This window comes from Notothenia rossii (genome assembly GCF_949606895.1).
Source record: "Notothenia rossii genome assembly, chromosome: 8".
In the NCBI taxonomy this organism is placed as follows: Eukaryota; Metazoa; Chordata; class Actinopteri; order Perciformes; family Nototheniidae; genus Notothenia; species Notothenia rossii.
Window position 1 is genome coordinate 81,445,265 of NC_136906.1, and position 22,097 is coordinate 81,467,361.

Sequence of the window (22,097 nt, forward strand, 5' to 3'; positions counted from 1 at the left end):
CACACACACACACACACACACACACACACACACACACACACACACACACACACACACACACACACACACACACACACACACACACACACACACACACACACACACACACACACACACACACACAAGTCATTAACTTGTCACACGCGAGGGAAATGTAGAGAGTTACAGCAAACACTGACATATGTATGCATCAGTGTAAGGGGGTGTGTGTGTGTGTGTGTGTATGTGTGTGTGTGTGTGTGTGTGCGCGCATGTGTGTGTGTGCGTGTGCGTGTGCGTGTGCGTGTGTGTGTGTCTCTCTCTCACCTATAGCATAGACATGAGGCGGCAGAGTTCCCAGAGATCGTCCTCTGTACTTCTGGATGGTTTCCGGTGAGTAAAGCTTTGGGATGTCATAGTATGGATTCACTGCGATCAGGATGTTAGCTACGAACGTCTGGAGGACGAAGAGGAAGAGGAGGAAGAGGAAGAGGAGGAAGAAGAAGGAAACAATTCCACATTATCATGCTATGTGTATAACCTGTGGTCTCCTACATTTCCTACAATCCTAAAGCAAAAATAATGGTTTAAAATTCCTGCTTTTAGCAAAAACAGTGAAATAAATAAACATTTGTTTTGAAGGAGAGCCGGTGCATGACTCCTTACTAACTTCTCTGTATTAACACATTTATAAAGACACATATTTCTGTATGAAAAAGTAAAAAAGGAGGCCTCTTATAGATCTCTATTGAACAGAGACAGTTCCCTCTTCAGCCACTAGATGTCAGCGTGCACTCAGGAATAACATCATGACACATAATCAAGATCAGAAGAAAACTGAGTGAGTGAGTGAGTGAGTGAGTGAGTGAGTGAGTGAGTGAGTGAGTGAGTGAGTGAGTGAGTGAGTGAGTGAGTGAGTGAGTGAGTGAGTGAGTGAGTGAGTGAGTGTGTGTCATATTCAGAAAGCCAGGTGGAAAATGTTTTGACCGTGAAGTCGCTCTTAATTATTAAACATAATAATAACGGTCAGATTTACTGCAGAGTATATATTTATATATATTTATATATATTTGTATCTGAGTTGAATCATCGTAAAAAAAAAGAAAGGATCTGAAGACTCACGTAGATCTTCTCTTTGCTGTATCTCACTCTGACGTTATTCAGCAGCGTCGCTTCATTCAAGTACATCAGAGAGCCTGGGGAACAAAGCGTGATATGGAGGTCAAACACGGAATTAGAAATAAGTTATTTACTCATAAATATTATATAACACTATTTCTTTCACTTTTATCAAATACAGCCTTAATAAACGCTGATTTAAGCAAAAAGACGTCTATGAATAATCACGGAAAAGGATATTTATGAGAAGTTATATTCTTAAAAACAGCAGAAATGTTCCTTTGAATCAGATGTAAAACGGATGTCCGATGCAACAAGGCTGTAACATGAGATAGAGAAGAATCTCTAGTGTTCGCACGTCTTTTGAATCCTAGTTATTTGTGGTTTTACAGAGAATTAAGAGTTAAGAAAACTAACGTACAGTTGTCCTCCACATGCTTGTTGACGTCGTCCTCCGCAGGATACACCTGGCTGAGAGCAGACACAAAGGGCTGCAGGGAAACAAAGAAGTGAAAGTCAGGACAAAGACTACGAATCATTAGCTCCTAAAGTGAGATTAATATCACTAAGTAGTTTAAACCATCATCATCATCATCATCATCATCATCATCATCATCATCGCTGCAGATAAAACGGCCCGTCCACACAGCGGCGTGCGTTGAAGCTTGCCGGCGGGCGTGTCTGAAACTCGACCAACAACCAATCACATGAATCTCCCGCCACGGACACACAAGCAGCGGTTTGATTGGCTGACGCTTCTACCGAGTTGAACCCCCCCCCCCCCCCCCTTATCACCTGAATCTCCTCCTAGAGCTCCATTGAGTTCTTTGTAGCCAAATGTCTCTCAGAGGGGCGTGGGGAGGGGCTCCTTATTTTCATCTAAAGTAACAGACAGAGAATCAGCACTTTGGAAACAGGGCTGAAACAGAGGGGATTATGGGTAATGCTGCAACGATCCGTTTGGTGTTTCAGCCAATCAGAGACAGGCTCTGGGTATATCTGAGACCTGTGATATATTGATGAAGAAGAGGATCATAGGGGGGCTTTAATTTATTACATTATAGTGTCAATTATTTGAGAAGAGATCCTTTTAGTGGGTGAAGTAGATTCTTAGAATAAGTGAGAAATGGATTGTTTGACAGCCTTCACACGAGACAATAAGAAACTGTAAATGTATGCGATCATTTATGGCGTTAATAATTAATATCTAATTATTTTCCGTTGAGATTCCTGGGAAACGGAAAAGATTTCTCATTAAAAAAAGATTGAAAAACAAAACTGTATACTTAAATCAGTTTTTGTCTTGTAGGATAATTATTGCTAAGGTCTTTCCCAGCTTTGACATTTCTGTGTTGGAGCCGTTTAACTAAGATTATTCTAGTTGAGTTCATACATTATGATATACCCTCGCCCTCCTGGATGTACCCAGAACTAAGCTCAGAAATATACTCAGGATGACTCACGCCAGCTTTGAAATATTTACAGTAATAACAACAGAGCTTCCATCCATTCGAACACCAACACACACAGGACAAAGAGCAATGCATTGTGGGATTTATGACGGGGGAGCATGCCGCTTCGTCACACACTGGCACACACTGGCTGCAGAGGAGACAAACACACTCACACACAAACACATGCGCGCACACACAGACACTCACACACACACAAACACATGCGCGCACACACACACACTCACACTCACGCGCACACACAGACACTCACACAGATATACACACACACACAAACACATGCGCGCACACACAGACACTCACACACATGCGCGCACAGATATACACACACACACAAACACATGCGCGCACACACAGACACTCACACACATGCGCGCGCACACACACACACACACACAAACACATGCGCGCGCACACACACACACACACACACACACACACACACACACACACACACACACACACACACACACACACACACACACACACACACACACACACACACACACACACACACACACACACACACACACACACACACACACACACACACACACACACACACACACACACACACACACACACACAAACACATGCGCGCACACACAGACAAACACATGCGCGCACACACACACACACACACACAGACACTCACACACACACACACACAAACACATGCGCACACACACACACATGCGCACACACAGACACTCACACAGATATACACACACACACAAACACATGTGCGCACACACACACACACACATGCGCACACACAGATATACACACACACACACACACACACACAGAAACACATGCGCACACACATACACTCACAGACACACACATTCTCACACACACTGAGACATTGTTCTGATGCTGCAGCCGGAAACTCATCTGAGGTCGGATCCTCTGGAGAGTTCACGTTTACATGTTATTTCTTAAAGAATGAAATTCTGAAACACAGGCTTTGAAATAATAATATATTGTAATGTGAATTTTATATATATTGTAGTATAAAATATTTGAATGTATTTTTTATATTCATTTGATTGTTCACACACACACACACACACACACACACACACACACACACACACACACACACACACACACACACACACACACACACACACACACACACACACACACACACACACACACACACACACACACACACACACACACACACACACACACACACACACACACACACACACACACACACACACACACACACACACACACACACACACACACACACACACACACACACACGACAGTGATGTGTTTTATAACCCGACGGTACACAGAATTAGCGAGGACCCTTTTCTAAAGAGAGCACTCAATCACTGAGGCATTCTGGGAGAAGATTACCCATGGACAGAGAGCATTATGGGTAACCTCGGAGACGCTGACAGTAAAAGCTTTTTTCTGAGGGCGATATGGCACCTCGTGATGCAGGGAAGTGAATTAAAAGAGGGGGGGGGAAATATCGAGGAAAAGCCCGTCCGTCTTGCAGTGAAGAGCCACTTGACTGCAGATTAATTTAGTAGTTCAGCTGGTCTGTGGTCTGTGGAAGAGCAGCGTCTGGAGGTGAATCATTGAGAGAAACCATGCTTTATTGCTGCTAAAACTGCAGCCTCTTCAACAGGAGATTAAGGGAAAAGTTCAATCATTAACTCAAGGGGGATTACAGCATACTGGAAGACACTAAAGCTCACAGAGATCCAGGAACAAGGAAAGGTTTGGAGGCTTTTAATGGACTTCTAGAAGTATATTTAATTTAAAACAATAAAGCTGCAATGCACATTTTGTATATTTTATCTCAACATTAGCCTCCTTTAGCTTAGCGGTGGTGACGTGAAGTCATGTGACCGTGCTGTAGTTCCTTTATAGCCCAACATTAGCCTCCTTTAGCTTAGCGGTGGTGACGTGAAGTCATGTGACCGTGCTGTAGTTCCTTTATAGCCCAACATTAGCTTCCTTTAGCTTAGCGGTGGTGACGTGAAGTCATGTGACCGTGCTGTAGTTCCTTTATAGCCCAACATTAGCCTCCTTTAGCTTAGCGGTGGTGACGTGAAGTCATGTGACCGTGCTGTAGTTCCTTTATAGCCCAACATTAGCCTCCTTTAGCTTAGCGGTGGTGACGTGAAGTCATGTGACCGTGCTGTAGTTCCTTTATAGCCCAACATTAGCCTCCTTTAGCTTAGCGGTGGTGACGTGAAGTCATGTGACCGTGCTGTAGTTCCTTTATAGCTCAACATTAGCTTTCTTTAGCTTAGCGGTGGTGACGTGAAGTCATGTGACCGTGCTGTAGTTCCTTTATAGCTCAACATTAGCTTTCTTTAGCTTAGCGGTGGAGACGTGAAGTCATGTGACCGTGCTGTAGTTTCTTTATAGCCCAACATTAGCCTCCTTTAGCTTAGCGGTGGAGACGTGAAGTCATGTGACCGTGCTGTAGTTTCTTTATAGCCCAACATTAGCCGCCTTTAGCTTAGCGGTGGAGACGTGAAGTCATGTGACCGTGCTGTAGTTTCTTTATAGCCCAACATTAGCCACCTTTAGCTTAGCGGTGGAGACGTGAAGTCATGTGACCGTGCTGTAGTTTCTTTATAGCCCAACATTAGCCACCTTTAGCTTAGCGGTGGAGACGTGAAGTCATGTGACCGTGCTGTAGTTCCTTTATAGCCCAACATTAGCCTCCTTTAGCTTAGCGGTGGAGACGTGAAGTCATGTGACCGTGCTGTAGTTTCTTTATAGCCCAACATTAGCCGCCTTTAGCTTAGCGGTGGAGACGTGAAGTCATGTGACCGTGCTGTAGTTTCTTTATAGCCCAACATTAGCCGCCTTTAGCTTAGCGGTGGAGACGTGAAGTCATGTGACCGTGCTGTAGTTCCTTTATAGCCCAACATTAGCCTCCTTTAGCTTAGCGGTGGTGACGTGAAGTCATGTGACCGTGCTGTAGTTCCTTTATAGCCCAACATTAGCCGCCTTTAGCTTAGCGGTGGTGACGTGAAGCCATGTGACCGTGCTGTAGTTCCTTTATAGCCCAACATTAGCCTCCTTTAGCTTAGCGGTGGTGACGTGAAGTCATGTGACCGTGCTGTAGTTCCTTTATAGCCCAACATTAGCCACCTTTAGCTTAGCGGTGGAGACGTGAAGTCATGTGACCGTGCTGTAGTTCCTTTATAGCCTAACGTTAGCTTTTTACTTCAGAAATCGTAAAGTGGTGTTAGTATGTGGAGATTATCCTGCTGAACTAAACGTCTAAGTATCATAAACGATGAGATTATTTTCAGCAATGATCCAAAATCACAAAGATGCTGCCTTCAGGGACCAACACAGAAAAACAGCATCTGCAACACTCACCTTGCCCTTCTTGAGAGGCTCGATGGTGAGGCTGTCGGCTCCGATGTCCACGATGGTTCCCAGCTGGAACCCGTCCGCTGGGTGCGGCGCCCAGACCGGCTTCCCATCCTCCATCGCTCCACTCTGCACAAACAACAGGAACTACAGTCAGGCGAGAGTTCTTTAAAGGTCTCCTATTATACTATGTTCAGGCATATATTATGGGTCTCAGACGTATCAAAGAAAATATGAAAGAGTAAACATGTCTATGAGGTGTTTTGCTCAAAACACCAAACAGATGATGCATTTTAGAAATCCCTCATACCCCTCTGTTTCAGCCCTGTTACTAAAGTGCTGATTCTGGGTCAGTAGCTTTAAAAAAAAAAAAAAAAACTCCCAACAGAAACTCAGCTAAATGCTGCCATGATGAAACTCCATATCATGTTCCAAACCACATCAAGGATTCTCTCTGAAACAGGATGGAGCTCAAACTCTCTCTCTCTCTCAGGTTTACCACAAGGTTACTTCCTCTTGATTTCCTGCTTCTTCACACACACTCTCTCCAGTACAGGTTAGCTCTGAGTGTTAGCATGCTAATGTAAACACAGATCATATTACTTCCAGAACACGTCTCATTGTTTGTGACAGCAACGTTTCTGATTGGCCCGTGGTCGTAAAGCCCGCCCACATTTTAGTAATGAAGTCATGACGCAGCAAATCTGGATCAGCTCCGTTGTTCCCCCGTTTTTAGAGATGTGGGTACGGAGGAGAAGAGAGAGGGGTTTATTTCCTGACACTTTGTGAGTCTCCTGACACACCGGGGACACACCGGGGACACACGGGGACACATAGTGATGTAGAAAAGACATCAGAGAGTGCATTTTGCATGATAGGAGACCTTAAAGAAGGATGTTTTCATATAGCATGTGAACTCCTGAATACTAAATGAATGCCTGCCGGGATGCAAATATAATTTCCGTCTGCTTTGTTTCGCAAAAACAGATCAGAGACCATTGTTTCTCTCTGCAAAGAGGCTGCACTGTTGACACTCAAATAAATAAAGTCTGTTAATATTGTAAGCGTTTGGAAACCACGCTAACTGAACGTAATAAACAAGGAAAGACTTAACAGGAAGTGACACGATGTAAAACCATATTTTGCTGCAGGATAGACGGTTCAAACAAAGTTCATTTAATCCTCATAACAAAAAAGTAACCGCATTTTTTTTACAAACACATTTTAAAGTTATATTTTAATGACGGAAAATCAAGAAACCTTCACATATTCCAATTTTCAGCCATCTCGTTAAACCAAAATCATCTTGTTTTGATGTCTTTAACATTTAAAAAGAAGACTAGATCTTAAAATCCACGGGTTATTTAAAGTCAGAGTTCATTAGCCGATACAAAAAAACCACTAATGAATCTCTGCACATGTTTCACGGCTGGAACAACCTCTAAAGTACATTTCATAACAGCGTTTTTGACTTTGACACTACATGAGTAACAGCTGTGATGTGGTCGCTGCAGTCTGGAGAGGAAGTATTGAAAATCAAAAACAGAATCGACTCGCTCTGTTTCTGCGGCTGCCAACAAACCAATTAAACAGTTATTGATCGAACCAGCAGCTGATCATGTTACCGCTGTGCAATAGCTGCCCACTTCTCCTAGTACCACACTCCTGGTAGGCTACTAGGATGGGTTAAAAGCAGTGGTCGCGTTAACCTAATATTTTCCGTCAATGACGATTTTTTTTTTAACAATGACGGAGAAATCTGAAAACCTTCCGTCATTTTGACAGATTAGTACAAACTCAGAACAGCGCCAGTTTCCCCGGAGCGGGGCTCCGGTGTTATGCCGTGTTATGCATGCCCGCCCAAAAGGAAATATCGTTTCCAAACCTAACTTTGCCGTACAGATCATTGTAATGTCTGTGAGTATTTGCTTTACACTGTGCGCGCTCCCTGCATACTTCACACGGCGCTAACAGTCGTTGACAGTTCACGAGCGTGCTCTCTCCACCCCCCCAGCAGAGTTGTGTGTACAGGCCGAAGGGTAATAATGGATTTTGACGGAAATGTTACGGGGCAGCGAAAAAGTCTAGCGCAACCTCTGGTTAAAAGCAGAGAACACATGTGTGTGCTGTGTGCTCTCCATGTGTGAGCATTACAGAGGGGTTCATCCCCCCTATTCGACTCTAAGCTAGCATGTTAGCTTTGTGTGCTAACAGCTAACGACTACTGCTATGGTTTTCTGATTCAACGTCAGTGAAAACAGGCTGAGATCCTCACCACTGATTGGCTTTCGTGAGAACACGTCACACGAATTTGACGCTCGAATTAAAGAAAAATTATATTGGACCATTCTGCAAAACCGTGCATAAACACAACTCGTTAATGCTTTCCGTTCTGTATTTTTCGTTTCTTATTTATTTCATCTTTGTGTGAATTTTATTCTTGTAAAGCCACTTTGAGTAATTAGAAAAGCGCTATGAGCATTTGTATTAACTCTTGAATCTGACATTTCAACAACTACACTTTCACTAACTAAGTAAGATTTACATTCACGAGACACGGCAGGCAAAAACATCGTTTTTCATGCCCATGTCAATTTTGAGATTTTGTGCTATTTTGATTCAATAAGATGTTTTCTTTCAGGCTTTTGGAAGGAAAACGTACAAAATACACATTTAGGTGTTTATTTTACTATAGTTTGTCTATTTCCGTCGGTAGATTTCTCCTAAATTCACCAAAAGTTAGCAATCTAACGTAACATAAAGTGCCGTGACCGCTGTTTGCTCCATGTCATGAGAGGTACCGTTGGAAAGCTCAGGTTCTCCTGCACAATCTCATCAGATCCAAATATGGTCATTTCCTTTGTATCAGCAACCAATCGTGAAAGTACAAAGGGGTCATCTGACCAAAGAACGGAATCTTATTGGCTGGTGTCAATTTCTGACAACGTGATTCGTTCAGATGCGTCACGTGGTGCGCCATGACACTTCCTTGTTTATATTTGCGCTGAAAATTTAAATCTCAAAATGCCGAAACATCCGCGAAAAAATCGTTCAAAGAGAAGAGGACAACAATCGTCACTTGCACGTAGCAAGGTAGAAGACAAAACAAATGACCCCGAACCTGAAAAACCTTCACTTAGTGCGTCAATGCGCAAGCTGTCACCCAAAGAGCAGGAGGGTTTAGATAGCGCCACACAGCAGTGGCTGATAATACATGTAGCGCGGCTGAATGAACTGCTCAGTGGGTTGATTTGCCCAAATTGCGCAGGGACAGGGCTCAAAGTTAACATCGATCCGCAAAACCATGGTTTCTGTAGCAGCTTAATTTTAGAGTGCAGTCTGTGTGATGGTGGGTACCGCAAAAGTGTGTACACATCTACACGTCTTCAAGACGAAACCAGGAAGGATGTTGCTTTTGATGTGAATGTGAGAATGGTGCTCTTAGCGCACGAGTTAGGCTTGGGCTATGCAGCTCTGAAGAAAATAAGCAAAGTGTTGGGGATTCCTGCACTTCATCTCAAAACCTATCAGAGACATGACAAGAGAGTGACAGGTATAGAAACAGGATTGAGACCAAGAAAACTTGAACTATTGAATTCAGAGTATAACTTATCAGGACATTCAGTTGACTTATTTTTTTCTCTTATTAGTGGCAGAAATAGAGAGAGGCCTGGAGTCACTTCACAGGACAAGGGAGCAGGTCAGGCAGGCTTATGCAGATGTGGACCCAGATGTTGCAGAGTTGCTGAGGGAGGATGCAGAGGCAGTTATAAACATCAGCGTGTCATTTGATGGCACATGGCAAAAGCGAGGCTTCACATCCCATTATGGGATCGGTGTGTGCATTGACATCCTTACTGGATTGGTGATAGACTATGAAATCCTATCATCCTATTGCCATGCTTGTGCTCTAAAGGGAAATGCCAAGCAAGAGCAAAAGATTACAGAAGAGGAGTATGACAGTTGGCGACAGACACATAGTGATTGTGCAAGAAACTTTGCAGGGTCAAGCAAGGCAATGGAGCAGGAGTCAGCCAAGAGGATGTGGGCCAGGTCTGTGAATCGCCACCAGGTGCGGTACACAGAGATGTTGTCAGATGGGGATAGCGCAGCATTTAGGGAGGTGGTTGCACTGAACCCATACCCTGGGCATGAAGTGGTGAAATTAGAAAAAGTTAGGAGGGAAGGGTGTAGGGAAGCTGACTGCAAAGAAATGCAAAACTTTGCAAAATTATTACAGGGGGGCAATTCTCAACAACCAGGGTTCAATCGATAAAATGAAGGGAGAAATATGGGCAGGTCTCCTCCACGGCATGTCTACTGATGACAGCCCCTTACACACCAGGTGCAATCCCTCCTGGTGTTGGTATAGGAAAGCAGAGGATAATGGGGAAACACCTGGTAGCCACAAAGAACATGCTGGAAACTTTTTAAAGCGAGAGGTGGGGGAGAAGCTTATCCCTGTGTACCACCGCATGTCAAGTGACAGCCTGCTCCAGAGAATGCAGCATGGAGGTACTCAAAATGCCAATGAGTGCCTCAACTCTGTGATATGGGCGCGGTGTCCAAAAACGGTCTTTGTGGGGAAAAGCAGGGTTGAGGCAGCTGCAAGTATGGCCATCTCCACCTTTAATGAAGGTGCCTCTGCCATGCTGGCTGTTATGGAGAAGTTGTGGCTCCAGAGCACAGCTGTTACTGTCAGCGCAATGAGACAAAGTGATTTGCTGAGAATTTCAAAAGCTGAGGCCATTACATCTGCTAGTTTGAAATATAGGCGCAAGAGTCTAAGCACAGCAAAAAAGGTGAAAAGACATCAGCAGGAGATGCAGGAGGGGCCTACTTATGGAGCAGGCATGGACTAGGGTGGCAGTTCTGCAGTGTGTGTGTTACTGTGGTCGTAGTGTGTGTGTGTTACTGTGGTTTTGTTCATCAGGTACATACTGTGTTACTCAGTTTTCAGTTGTATTGTGTTGTATATGTTCTATATTGTTGTTGTTGTAAGTATTAGATTAGATATTGTGTCTGAAAATAGTGTCTTCCAATAAAAAAAATATGGAATTTGACAATACATATCTTTAAAGGTCGTTTTCTCAAAATGAGTTTTTTCTCCTACTCTGAGCACACAATTTCCACTTCAGTAGCACGTAGACACACCAAACCTTCCAGTTATATTCCTATCTATATTCTGAAGGCTTTTACAGAAGGGTTTGTTCATTTATCATTCATAGCCTGAATTATATAACATGTTATACCTAAAAACATGGCGAAAATTGATATTTTAGGGCTGTTGACAGTATTTTCTGATTTATTTAGTGATAAAAAGAGATATAAAAAATCCCTTCTGTAAAAGCCTTCAATTCTAATATGACAACAAAATGAAACAAGAATTTTGAACCTGGCTTTATCCAATAAAAAAAATTCGTTTCCTGAAATGTGTTAAAATATGCGCATATTTAATGAGATTATGGCTAATTTGCATATTTAAACATGCTATTTCTGAAAACTTGTAATACAAAAAACAATTGCCTTATTGTAAGTAATTAACTGGAGAAATGTCTAGCTGATATCTTTAAGTTAAAAAAATTACCCTATTCACCTGTAGTGTCTCGCCTTAAACCTAATCTCACACACGTGCATTTGAGGTATATTTCCACATGGTGTACTCTCTGAAGAAGCTGTGAAAAACATCGTGCAGCAGATTCAGGTGCGTTTCCAATAAGAAGGATCAAAGTGGATCAAAGGTTGCGGGGTAACTCATTGCTGGCAACGCTGGCAAATATCTACAGGGAAACAAAGAAAGCAGAGTGCACTTCACCGTGGGATATCAATCCATTTAAAGTGCTACACATGGGGTGAAAAACTGCTCTACCTGCAGCACAAGATCAATAAATCAACAAATCGGTTTTATAAAAGGAACTAAGTCCGGGTCTCGTCTCCAATTCATGAGTTTAAAAATATATGAGTAGGAAATAAGAGCTACTGTATGTGCCGTCGGTGCCAAATATCTTTCAGGCATGGATGTAAAAAAGACACTACATTTAAAAAAGGGCGAATAAAGCTAGTTACCTATGGAGTGCCGTTCAAGCCTAAATTAAATAAATACATATATATATAAATATGCCTATGAAATACATTCTAACACTTATTCATTTATTTCAGAATGTATTTCATAACTGTCAGGGAATGATTTCACCCCCCATGTTTACCTCTCGCCGTCTGACGCAGCTGAGCAGCCTCGAGCGGCCGCTATCTCCCGTAAGGAGGGGCTGCCCTAGCAAGTTGTTGATGTCACCCGTTTGTGACCGGGCAGCTCTCGGTCAGAGATACTTATTGTTGTGGAACACCTGGAACACATCCTTCTCGGGTGTAGATGACCCTCAGCCATAAGAGACAACAGCTGTGATTCAGTGTCCTCTGTTTAGTCTATTGCAGGATGTTGATTATTACACTCTGAACTAGTTCAAAAGAAAACAATATTTCTGTTCCTCAAAAACTGAATAATTCCTCCAGATATCTGAGAGTCAAACAGAGCGTCAGACGGCAGAGACAGCTTGGTTTTTAGATTTGATTTAATTGATATATCTTAGAAACAAGGTCAGAGACACAGTACTCAAACTATATCTGTCTAGAAGAACCCCTGGGGAGATGGATGTGACACTTTTCAGGTGAAAGTCAAAATATGACTCCATTTTAAACTCTTTGATCAGGAAGTGATTTCCTCACTGAGGAGGAAGCAGCTCTGACAAATATATAACTAAACACAGGAGGTCAAAATCCAACCCTTGTGACCTCCTGATGAACCCAAAGCGAGGTTATGGACTTTCAATGACGTTGAAGGAATTAGAAAAAGACGTGTCATTTCAGAGTGCCTTTATTTCTGTCTCCATGCCAAACAGAAAAAAACAAAATACTACAAAATAATATCTTAAGTTAAACACCAAATGCAAAATCTACTTAATCTTCCATCAGCCTCACATTAATATAAAAACATATATTATAATATCTTGAATGCAAAAATAGATAACTAAACCATGAGGAAGTATATATAATAAGGCTTTATTTATTAATATCACTGGATACGGTGTAGAAAAGTACAAAGATGCTGTTTTTAGAAAAAGGCCAAAAGTAAAAAAGACTATAAAAGTTGCTATAAGTATTCTCAGCTAAATGTGATTAAAGTAGTCATATGACAGCATTTTGAGGAAGTGTCAGTGTATATATATATAGTAATAAAAAGGACACATATTTCCTGCTGAGTTGTAGTTATAGTAGGATGAGTTAAAGTAACTTATTATTGGAATTAAGTACAGATCATAAGTACATGTGGATTGACTTAATGCATATCTGATACGATCGAAAGCACGTTAATGGAAAGCACTCTGAGGGAACATTTATTAATGTAAAATAAATTGTCCGCAGGGCACTTAGACTGAAAGTAAATGGCTTTTAACTTCAGCCTCCAATATATTAATGTAACATTATAAATGACTTTCGAGCAGCGCTACAGGAATATCAGATTCAATTTCTAATCACATAAAGAGTTTATTAGTTCCTTTATAGCCCAACATTAGCCTCCTTTAGCTTAGCGGTGGCGACGTGAAGTCATGTGACCGTGCTGTAGTTCCTTTATAGCCCAACATTAGCCACCTTTAGCTTAGCGGTGGTGACGTGAAGTCATGTGACCGTGCTGTAGTTCCTTTATAGCCCAACATTAGCCACCTTTAGCTTAGCGGTGGTGACGTGAAGTCATGTGACCGTGCTGTAGTTCCTTTATAGCCCAACATTAGCCTCCTTTAGCTTAGCGGTGGTGACGTGAAGTCATGTGACCGTGCTGTAGTTCCTTTATAGCCCAACATTAGCCTCCTTTAGCTTAGCGGTGGTGACGTGAAGTCATGTGACCGTGCTGTAGTTCCTTTATAGCCCAACATTAGCCTCCTTTAGCTTAGCGGTGGTGACGTGAAGTCATGTGACCGTGCTCTAGTTCCTTTATAGCCCAACATTAGCCTCCTTTAGCTTAGCGGTGGTGACGTGAAGTCATGTGACCGTGCTCTAGTTCCTTTATAGCCCAACATTAGCCTCCTTTAGCTTAGCGGTGGTGACGTGAAGTCATGTGACCGTGCTGTAGTTCCTTTACAGCCCAACATTAGCCACCTTTAGCTTAGCGGTGGTGACGTGAAGTCATGTGACCGTGCTGTAGTTCCTTTATAGCCCAACATTAGCCACCTTTAGCTTAGCGGTGGTGACCTGAAGTCATGTGACCGTGCTGTAGTTCCTTTACAGCCCAACATTAGCCTCCTTTAGCTTAGCGGTGGTGACGTGAAGTCATGTGACCGTGCTGTAGTTCCTTTATAGCCCAACATTAGCCACCTTTAGCTTAGCGGTGGTGACGTGAAGTCATGTGACCGTGCTGTAGTTCCTTTATAGCCCAACATTAGCCTCCTTTAGCTTAGCGGTGGTGACGTGAAGCCATGTGACCGTGCTGTAGTTCCTTTATAGCCCAACATTAGCCTCCTTTAGCTTAGCGGTGGTGACGTGAAGTCATGTGACCGTGCTCTAGTTCCTTTATAGCCCAACATTAGCCTCCTTTAGCTTAGCGGTGGTGACGTGAAGTCATGTGACCGTGCTGTAGTTCCTTTACAGCCCAACATTAGCCACCTTTAGCTTAGCGGTGGTGACCTGAAGTCATGTGACCGTGCTGTAGTTCCTTTACAGCCCAACATTAGCCTCCTTTAGCTTAGTGGTGGTGACGTGAAGTCATGTGACCGTGCTGTAGTTCCTTTACAGCCCAACATTAGCCACCTTTAGCTTAGCGGTGGTGACGTGAAGTCATGTGACCGTGCTGTAGTTCCTTTATAGCCCAACATTAGCCGCCTTTAGCTTAGCGTGGTGAATGTAGTGTAATGCAGCCGTTAGAAGCAGGAAAGAGACCAATAACCAAAATGATTTCTCATTTATCTAAATATGGATTTTTTACACAGCTTTAAAGCGTACTGCAACATTTCTTCACAATGAGAAGTGACTCGTATTTTGACAGTCGGTGCACAAAAGAAGCGATGCATGATGGGCCTCAGATGAAGTGAATGTCCGCAGCACAGGAACAATGTTTGATGTCTGCAGACTGAAGAGGATATTTTGGGAAACAGGGTAGAAACGAGGACTTTGAGGTATTTTTATCTCACTCTGACACATTAGAAAGCAACATCACTGAACACCGGAGTAAAAAAACAAAAAGGAGGTGCATCGCTTCATGCATGTTCTGCAACGAGGTCATTATGATCATAATTAGTATTTTTAGAATACAAATCTGCTGCTTGTTATGAATAATGGAACAGGTAGAGAGACACTGATGGGTCTTTTTGTCTACGTGCCCAAAGTCTGTTTCTTCTTGCCTTTATAAAAGTAACGTTTGATTTATTAGCAATTATTAGATGACCCACTTTCTCCCCTTGCTCTCAAACCTGAAGCAATACAGGAGAGGACTCTTTAAAGTGGAGACACTACATACTGATATACACCTGAACATCAGCAGGAGAGGACTCTTTAAAGTAGAGACACTACATACTGATACACACCTGAACATCAGCAGGAGAGGACTCTTTAAAGTAGAGACACTACATACTGATATACACCTGAACATCAGCAGGAGAGGACTCTTTAAAGTAGAGACAGTACATACTGATATACACCTGAACATCAGCAGGAGAGGACTCTTTAAAGTAGAGACACTACATACTGATATACACCTGAACATCAGCAGGAGAGGACTCTTTAAAGTAGAGACACTACATACTGATATACACCTGAACATCAGCAGGAGAGGACTCTTTAAAGTGGAGACACTACATACTGATATACACCTGAACATCAGCAGGAGAGGACTCTTTAAAGTAGAGACACTACATACTGATACACACCTGAACATCAGCAGGAGAGGACTCTTTAAAGTAGAGACACTACATACTGATACACACCTGAACATCAGCAGGAGAGGACTCTTTAAAGTAGAGACACTACATACTGATATACACCTGAACATCAGCAGGAGAGGACTCTTTAAAGTAGAGACACTACATACTGATATACACCTGAACATCAGCAGGAGAGGACTCTTTAAAGTAGAGACACTACATACTGATATACAGCTGAACATCAGCAGGAGAGGACTCTTTAAAGTAGAGACACTACATACTGATATACACCTGAACATCAGCAGGAGAGGACTCTTTAAAGTAGAGACACTACATACTGATATACACCTGAACATCAGCAGGAGAGGACTCTTTAAAGTAGAGACACTACATACTGATATACACCTGAACATCAGCAGGAGAGGACTCTTTAAAGTAGAGACACTACATACTGATATACACCTGAACATCAGCAGGAGAGGACTCTTTAAAGTAGAGACACTACATACTGATATACACCTGAACATCAGCAGGAGAGGACTCTTTAAAGTGGAGACACTACATACTGATATACACCTGAACATCAGCAGGAGAGGACTCTTTAAAGTAGAGACACTACATACTGATATACACCTGAACATCAGCAGGAGAGGACTCTTTAAAGTAGAGACATTTCTCTTACTGTAAGTGTTTAGCCACCGTAGATTTTTGCGTTGTCAATATTAACGTTTAACACCGAAAGCATCACGTTGTAAAAACGGCTGATTATCAAAAAGGATAAAAGTCAGAAAGTCTCCGAACAAGCAGCATCACAGCGGCGTTAGACTGTGTGTCGCTGCGTACTGTCCCTTTAAGAGAGAATCCTTAAAAAGCAGAGGAAGTGGCGATGAGAGCATGAAAAGCGGCGTCATGAAAACAAACTGTGTTCAGATCAGAGGCTGAAAACTGCTGTCACTTTGTGTGTCTGAGAGCACGACACATTTCAGCAGAGTGTGTGTGTGTGTGTGTGTGTGTGTGTGTGTGTGTGTGTGTGTGTGTGTGTGTGTGTGTGTGTCGACCCACTCCCTCGGCTGACAAACAGCTGATTGTTGAAGCTCAGTGTCATGTTCAGGGTCACGTGGAGAACAGAGCGCCTGTGATGTGTTCAGGGACACAAAGCCTGAGGGCAGATTCACAATAAAACCACAGCTACTGTCCACACAGAGAACTCGACGAGAAGCACTTTATTTATAGGAAAATAAACATTAAACTCCACTGGGAATACTGCGATTATAATCTGCAGGCTAAAATATGATCTTTTAATATTATCATTTCGATATTTTATTCCATTTAAGTTTTATTTATTTTTTAAAACAGGACATTTTGTGACATTTAAATAGTTTTAGTATTAATTAAATAATCCTGCAATTAACATTTCAACTTTATAAATGCTAGAATACATTTTTGTTGATTATTTTGTATTAACAAATCTTTAATAATTTTTAATTTAAGCAGTTTACCTAAAAAAAATGCACTATTAACAAAAAGCTTAAAAAACAATTGAAATGAAACACAAACACACAAAGATGAAGCCCCTCAAACCAATAAGTGTGTGATAAAGCAATATCTCACATCCTTTAGTCTCTCTGGATATTTCATTACATATCTGACTTTATATTATATTGAGCTCATGTTATATTATCTGCAGCGCCGGAGGAAAGAAACTCTGCTTTTATCTCCACCTAATTAAACACACAGCGACATAATGAACTCTGTACAGCCGGCGGGGTAATGACTGTGTGTGTGTGTGTGTGTATGTGTGTGTGTGTTCCTGTGCGTGTGCGTGTTCCTGTGTCTACGTGTGTGTGTGTTCCTGTGTCTACGTGTGTGTGTGTTCCTGTGTCTACGTGTGTGTGTGTGTTCCTGTGTCTACGTGTGTGTGTGTGTGTGTTCCTGTGTGTGTGTGTGTGTGTGTGTGTGTGTGTGTGTGTGTGTTCCTGTGTGTGTACGTGTGTGTACGTGTGTGTACGTACATGTGTGTACGTGTGTGTGTGTGTGTGTGTGTGTGTGTGTGTGTGTGTTCCTGTGTCTACTGTACGTGTGTGTGTGTTCCTGTGTGTTCCCGTGTGTGTGTGTGTGTGTGTGTGTTCCTGTGTCTACTGTACGTGTGTGTGTGTTCCTGTGTGTTCCCGTGTGTGTGTGTGTGTGTGTGTCTGTGTGTGTGTGTGTGTGTGTGTGTGTGTGTGTGTGTGTGTGTGTGTGTGTTTTCTGTTAACAAGCCTCTTCCCTCTTTACTCCCACATCAAACTGCATCCTGACATTTGAGGGAAAGCGACGGAGAGAGAAATCTAAATGTTTGGTGTAAACTGTGTTTAAGACAAAGTGAAAAGGCCTGCAGCTCAAACCACTGAACACACACGGGCAGTAAAACCTCTGTTCACCCTCTGTCTGAAACCAGAGCTGCTCTGATTGGTTAGCTGGCCAGCTCTGTTGTGATTGGTCAACCTGCTTATAGATGTCCCGCCCCTTTAGCCTACCATCTGGTGGAGCACTAGCCAATAGGAGTGTTCTATAGTGGTGATGTTAGCCTCTGCAGACCGTTTACATGCACACAAACCCACATAACGCTACAGGGAAGAGAAGTGGAGTTCCACCTTTACATTTCAGAACAAAACAAGCTCAATTAAGGAACAAAACTCTACTTTAAAACCTGACATTTCTGCTTTATTTCCACGGTGACAAACAGATCTCTGGCCTGATATCAATCGAACGCAGCTCACATTGTCTCTTTCTCTGCTCACAGGATTGTGGTTTATTTAAAATGTCTTTCTTCTTTGTTACCCAGCATGCTTTGAGCCACGCCCCATGCAAAACCTCGCCACAACAGGGTGTGTTCAAGATCAGAAGATCAGCAGCAGGTGACTCACACACACTCCCAACACACACACACACACCCCCAACACACACACACAATATGCTTCAGGTAAATCCATTCAAACGTACTCACGCAGGAATGCATCTACGCCTGTATAATTATTATTTAAGGTCATTTCATTAAAGTTAACGACGTACAGTCATGTTTCACACACATATATAAACCCATAAAAATACTCATCAAATATAAAAAAATGATTTAAACACATGTATTTGCAGAGTTTGGATGCTTCGGTGCATTTATTTAAAATTATTTTATTTCAGGTCATCTTTGATCGGGAAATATATTTGAATATTTCTCTTAATTTCTAAATATGAGGGGATCTATGCCAAAGAGAAATGACTTTATATAAAAAAGGAATATCAACCTGTTTGTTTACTAAAGAATGAAAACCATCTCTTGCAGTGTTTTGTGGATTACCGTTTTAAAGCACACTTCTCAGATTTAAACTGTGACCTTTGACCTCAGGGATTATCCGGCAGTGTATGACCTCCTGATATCATTCAGAGATCCCAGCGCTCTGCGGGGTTTACCGCTCTCGGACTAATGTACAACTTCCTTCCAGCCGCTCGTGACGGTTTATAGAAGTTAGACTTCGGCTTCGGGAGGAGGACTCGTCAATCTTTAAACCGAATTACTGCGTTTGTAAAACGTCAGCAGTTCCTCCGCTCTGCTGACATCACCAAAACTAAAAGGCTTTGGAGAGAAGACATGGTTTATATCTGAGGCTGAGAAACAAAGGGTTATATTCTCATTAGAAGTTTGCAAATATCCGATTGGACAAATATTTCTCCTTAAAAAGAGGATCTTATTTTGAGAGTGGATATTAAGTACTCAGAACTTGTACTTGAGTAAAAGTAGAAGTACTCAGATCTTGTACTTGAGTAAAAGTAGAAGTATTCAGAACTTGTACTTGAGTAAAAGTAGAAGTACTCAGATCTTGTACTTGAGTTAAAGTAGAAGTACTCAGAACTTGTACTTGAGTAAAAGTAGAAGTACTCAGATCTTGTACTTGAGTAAAAGTAGAAGTACTCAGATCTTGTACTTGAGTAAAAGTAGGAGTACTCAGAACTTGTACTTGAGTTAAAGTAGAAGTACTCAGAACTTGTACTTGAGTTAAAGTAGAAGTACTCAGATCTTGTACTTGAGTAAAAGTAGAAGTACTCAGAACTTGTACTTGAGTTAAAGTAGAAGTACTCAGAACTTGTACTTGAGTTAAAGTAGAAGTACTCAGAACTTGTACTTGAGTAAAAGTAGAAGTACTCAGATCTTGTTCTTGAGTAAAAGTAGAAGTACTCAGATCTTGTACTTGAGTAAAAGTAGAAGTACTCAGATCTTGTTCTTGAGTAGAAGTAGAAGTACTCAGAACTTGTTCTTGAGTAAAAGTAGAAGTACTCAGATCTTGTTCTTGAGTAAAAGTAGAAGTACTCAGATCTTGTTCTTGAGTAGAAGTAGAAGTACTCAGAACTTGTTCTTGAGTAAAAGTAGATGTACTCAGATCTTGTACTTGAGTAAAAGTAGAAGTACTCAGATCTTGTACTTGAGTAAAAGTAGAAGTACTCAGATCTTGTACTTGAGTAAAAGTAGAAGTACTCAGATCTTGTACTTGAGTAAAAGTAGAAGTACTCAGATCTTGTACTTGAGTAAAAGTAGAAGTACTCAGATCTTGTACTTGAGTAAAAGTAGAAGTACTCAGATCTTGTACTTGAGTACAAGTAGAAGTACTCAGATCTTGTACTTGAGTACAAGTAGAAGTACTCAGATCTTGTACTTGAGTAAAAGTAGAAGTACTCAGATCTTGTACTTGAGTAAAAGTAGAAGTACTCAGATCTTGTACTTGAGTAAAAGTAGAAGTACTCAGATCTTGTACTTGAGTACAAGTAGAAGTACTCAGATCTTGTACTTGAGTAAAAGTAGAAGTACTCAGATCTTGTACTTGAGTAAAAGTAGAAGTACTCAGATCTTGTACTTGAGTAAAAGTAGAAGTACCCAGATCTTGTACTTGAGTAAAAGTAGAAGTACTCAGATCTTGTACTTGAGTAAAAGTAGAAGTACTCAGATCTTGTACTTGAGTACAAGTAGAAGTACTCAGATCTTGTACTTGAGTAAAAGTAGAAGTACTCAGATCTTGTACTTGAGTAAAAGTAGAAGTACTCAGATCTTGTACTTGAGTAAAAGTAGAAGTACCCAGATCTTGTACTTGAGTAAAAGTAGAAGTACTCAGATCTTGTACTTGAGTAAAAGTAGAAGTACTCAGATCTTGTACTTGAGTAAAAGTAGAAGTACTCAGATCTTGTACTTGAGTACAAGTAGAAGTACTCAGATCTTGTACTTGAGTACTTGAGTGTTTCCTGATCGATATTAAGAGCCTCTCTGAAGCTGCATTGAGATGAAAAGAAATGACTATATTTCCCTGAATATTACCCAGAATTCATCAGTAAAGAGTGCCTCGCTGGGTGCAATCAGGCCTAGAGTTTCAAAGGTCAACAACTCCTGCGGGTATACACAGAACATTCACCTCCGTAATGACGGCTCACGTGCATGACGTTAGACAGAGTCACATTTAGGGGGAAATAGGCGAGAAAAACCTCGTCTGCTTAAAAACACAGCAACTAATGACGACATCAGACGTAAGATCAATTATGAATCACAGATCCCTCAGAGCACTGATTAAAGAAATCACAACCCATTTATTTCTCAACCAACTACTAGATGAGAGTAAATAACGTCAACTGTGGGAAACTATTATGAAAATGCAAAGCTTGATGGGATTTGAAGGTTGAAGAAGAGACAGATTCTGTTTTCACTCTCCAAGAAACTCCACTCTTTAGTCACGTGACTTTTGTTTACAAAACCTGTTCTTTCTCTTGAAATCCTGCAACAAAAACACATTTAAGTCTCTGTGCATCGTTTTGAAGCCTGAATCACTAAAAACAGCCGGCAGAAAAAGGGTAAATCGACACCGTTCCTCACTCGTCTGCTCGTTTACTAATTCAGGTCAAATTCCCTTCGTTACAAAAGCACTAATACACCTCCGTCAGAAACCAGATATGTATGAACTCGCAATGTCACTTTCTGCTGTAGGGCGTTTCTCAGAGCTTCAGTTTGTGACCTCGAGAGACTTTACAAAAATACTGAGATTTAGAACAAAGTTTAAAATCATCATAATATGAACATCTGGAGTACTTTTAAAAACAGTCCTCTCCTGCTGATGTTCAGGTGTATATCAGTATGTAGTGTCTCTACTTTAAAGAGTCCTCTCCTGCTGATGTTCAGGTGTATATCAGTATGCAGTGTCTCTACTTTAAAGAGTCCTCTCCTGCTGATGTTCAGGTGTAT

General features: G+C 41.7%; 1 protein-coding gene across 1 annotated transcript in view; it reads right to left on the bottom strand.

Annotated features, from left to right (window-relative positions):
* LOC307016315 (unconventional myosin-VI-like) overlaps positions 1 to 22,097 on the bottom strand; it is a 97,456-nt gene that overhangs the window by 72,081 nt on the left and 3,278 nt on the right. The window contains exons 2-5 of the mRNA XM_079645355.1: positions 5,943 to 6,065; positions 1,520 to 1,589; positions 1,102 to 1,175; positions 307 to 436 (exon numbers count right to left, since the gene is read on the bottom strand). Coding sequence (XP_079501481.1) covers positions 307 to 436; positions 1,102 to 1,175; positions 1,520 to 1,589; positions 5,943 to 6,056 — 388 coding nt within the window. The 5' untranslated portion in view covers positions 6,057 to 6,065. The remainder of the gene's footprint in view (positions 1 to 306; positions 437 to 1,101; positions 1,176 to 1,519; positions 1,590 to 5,942; positions 6,066 to 22,097) is intronic.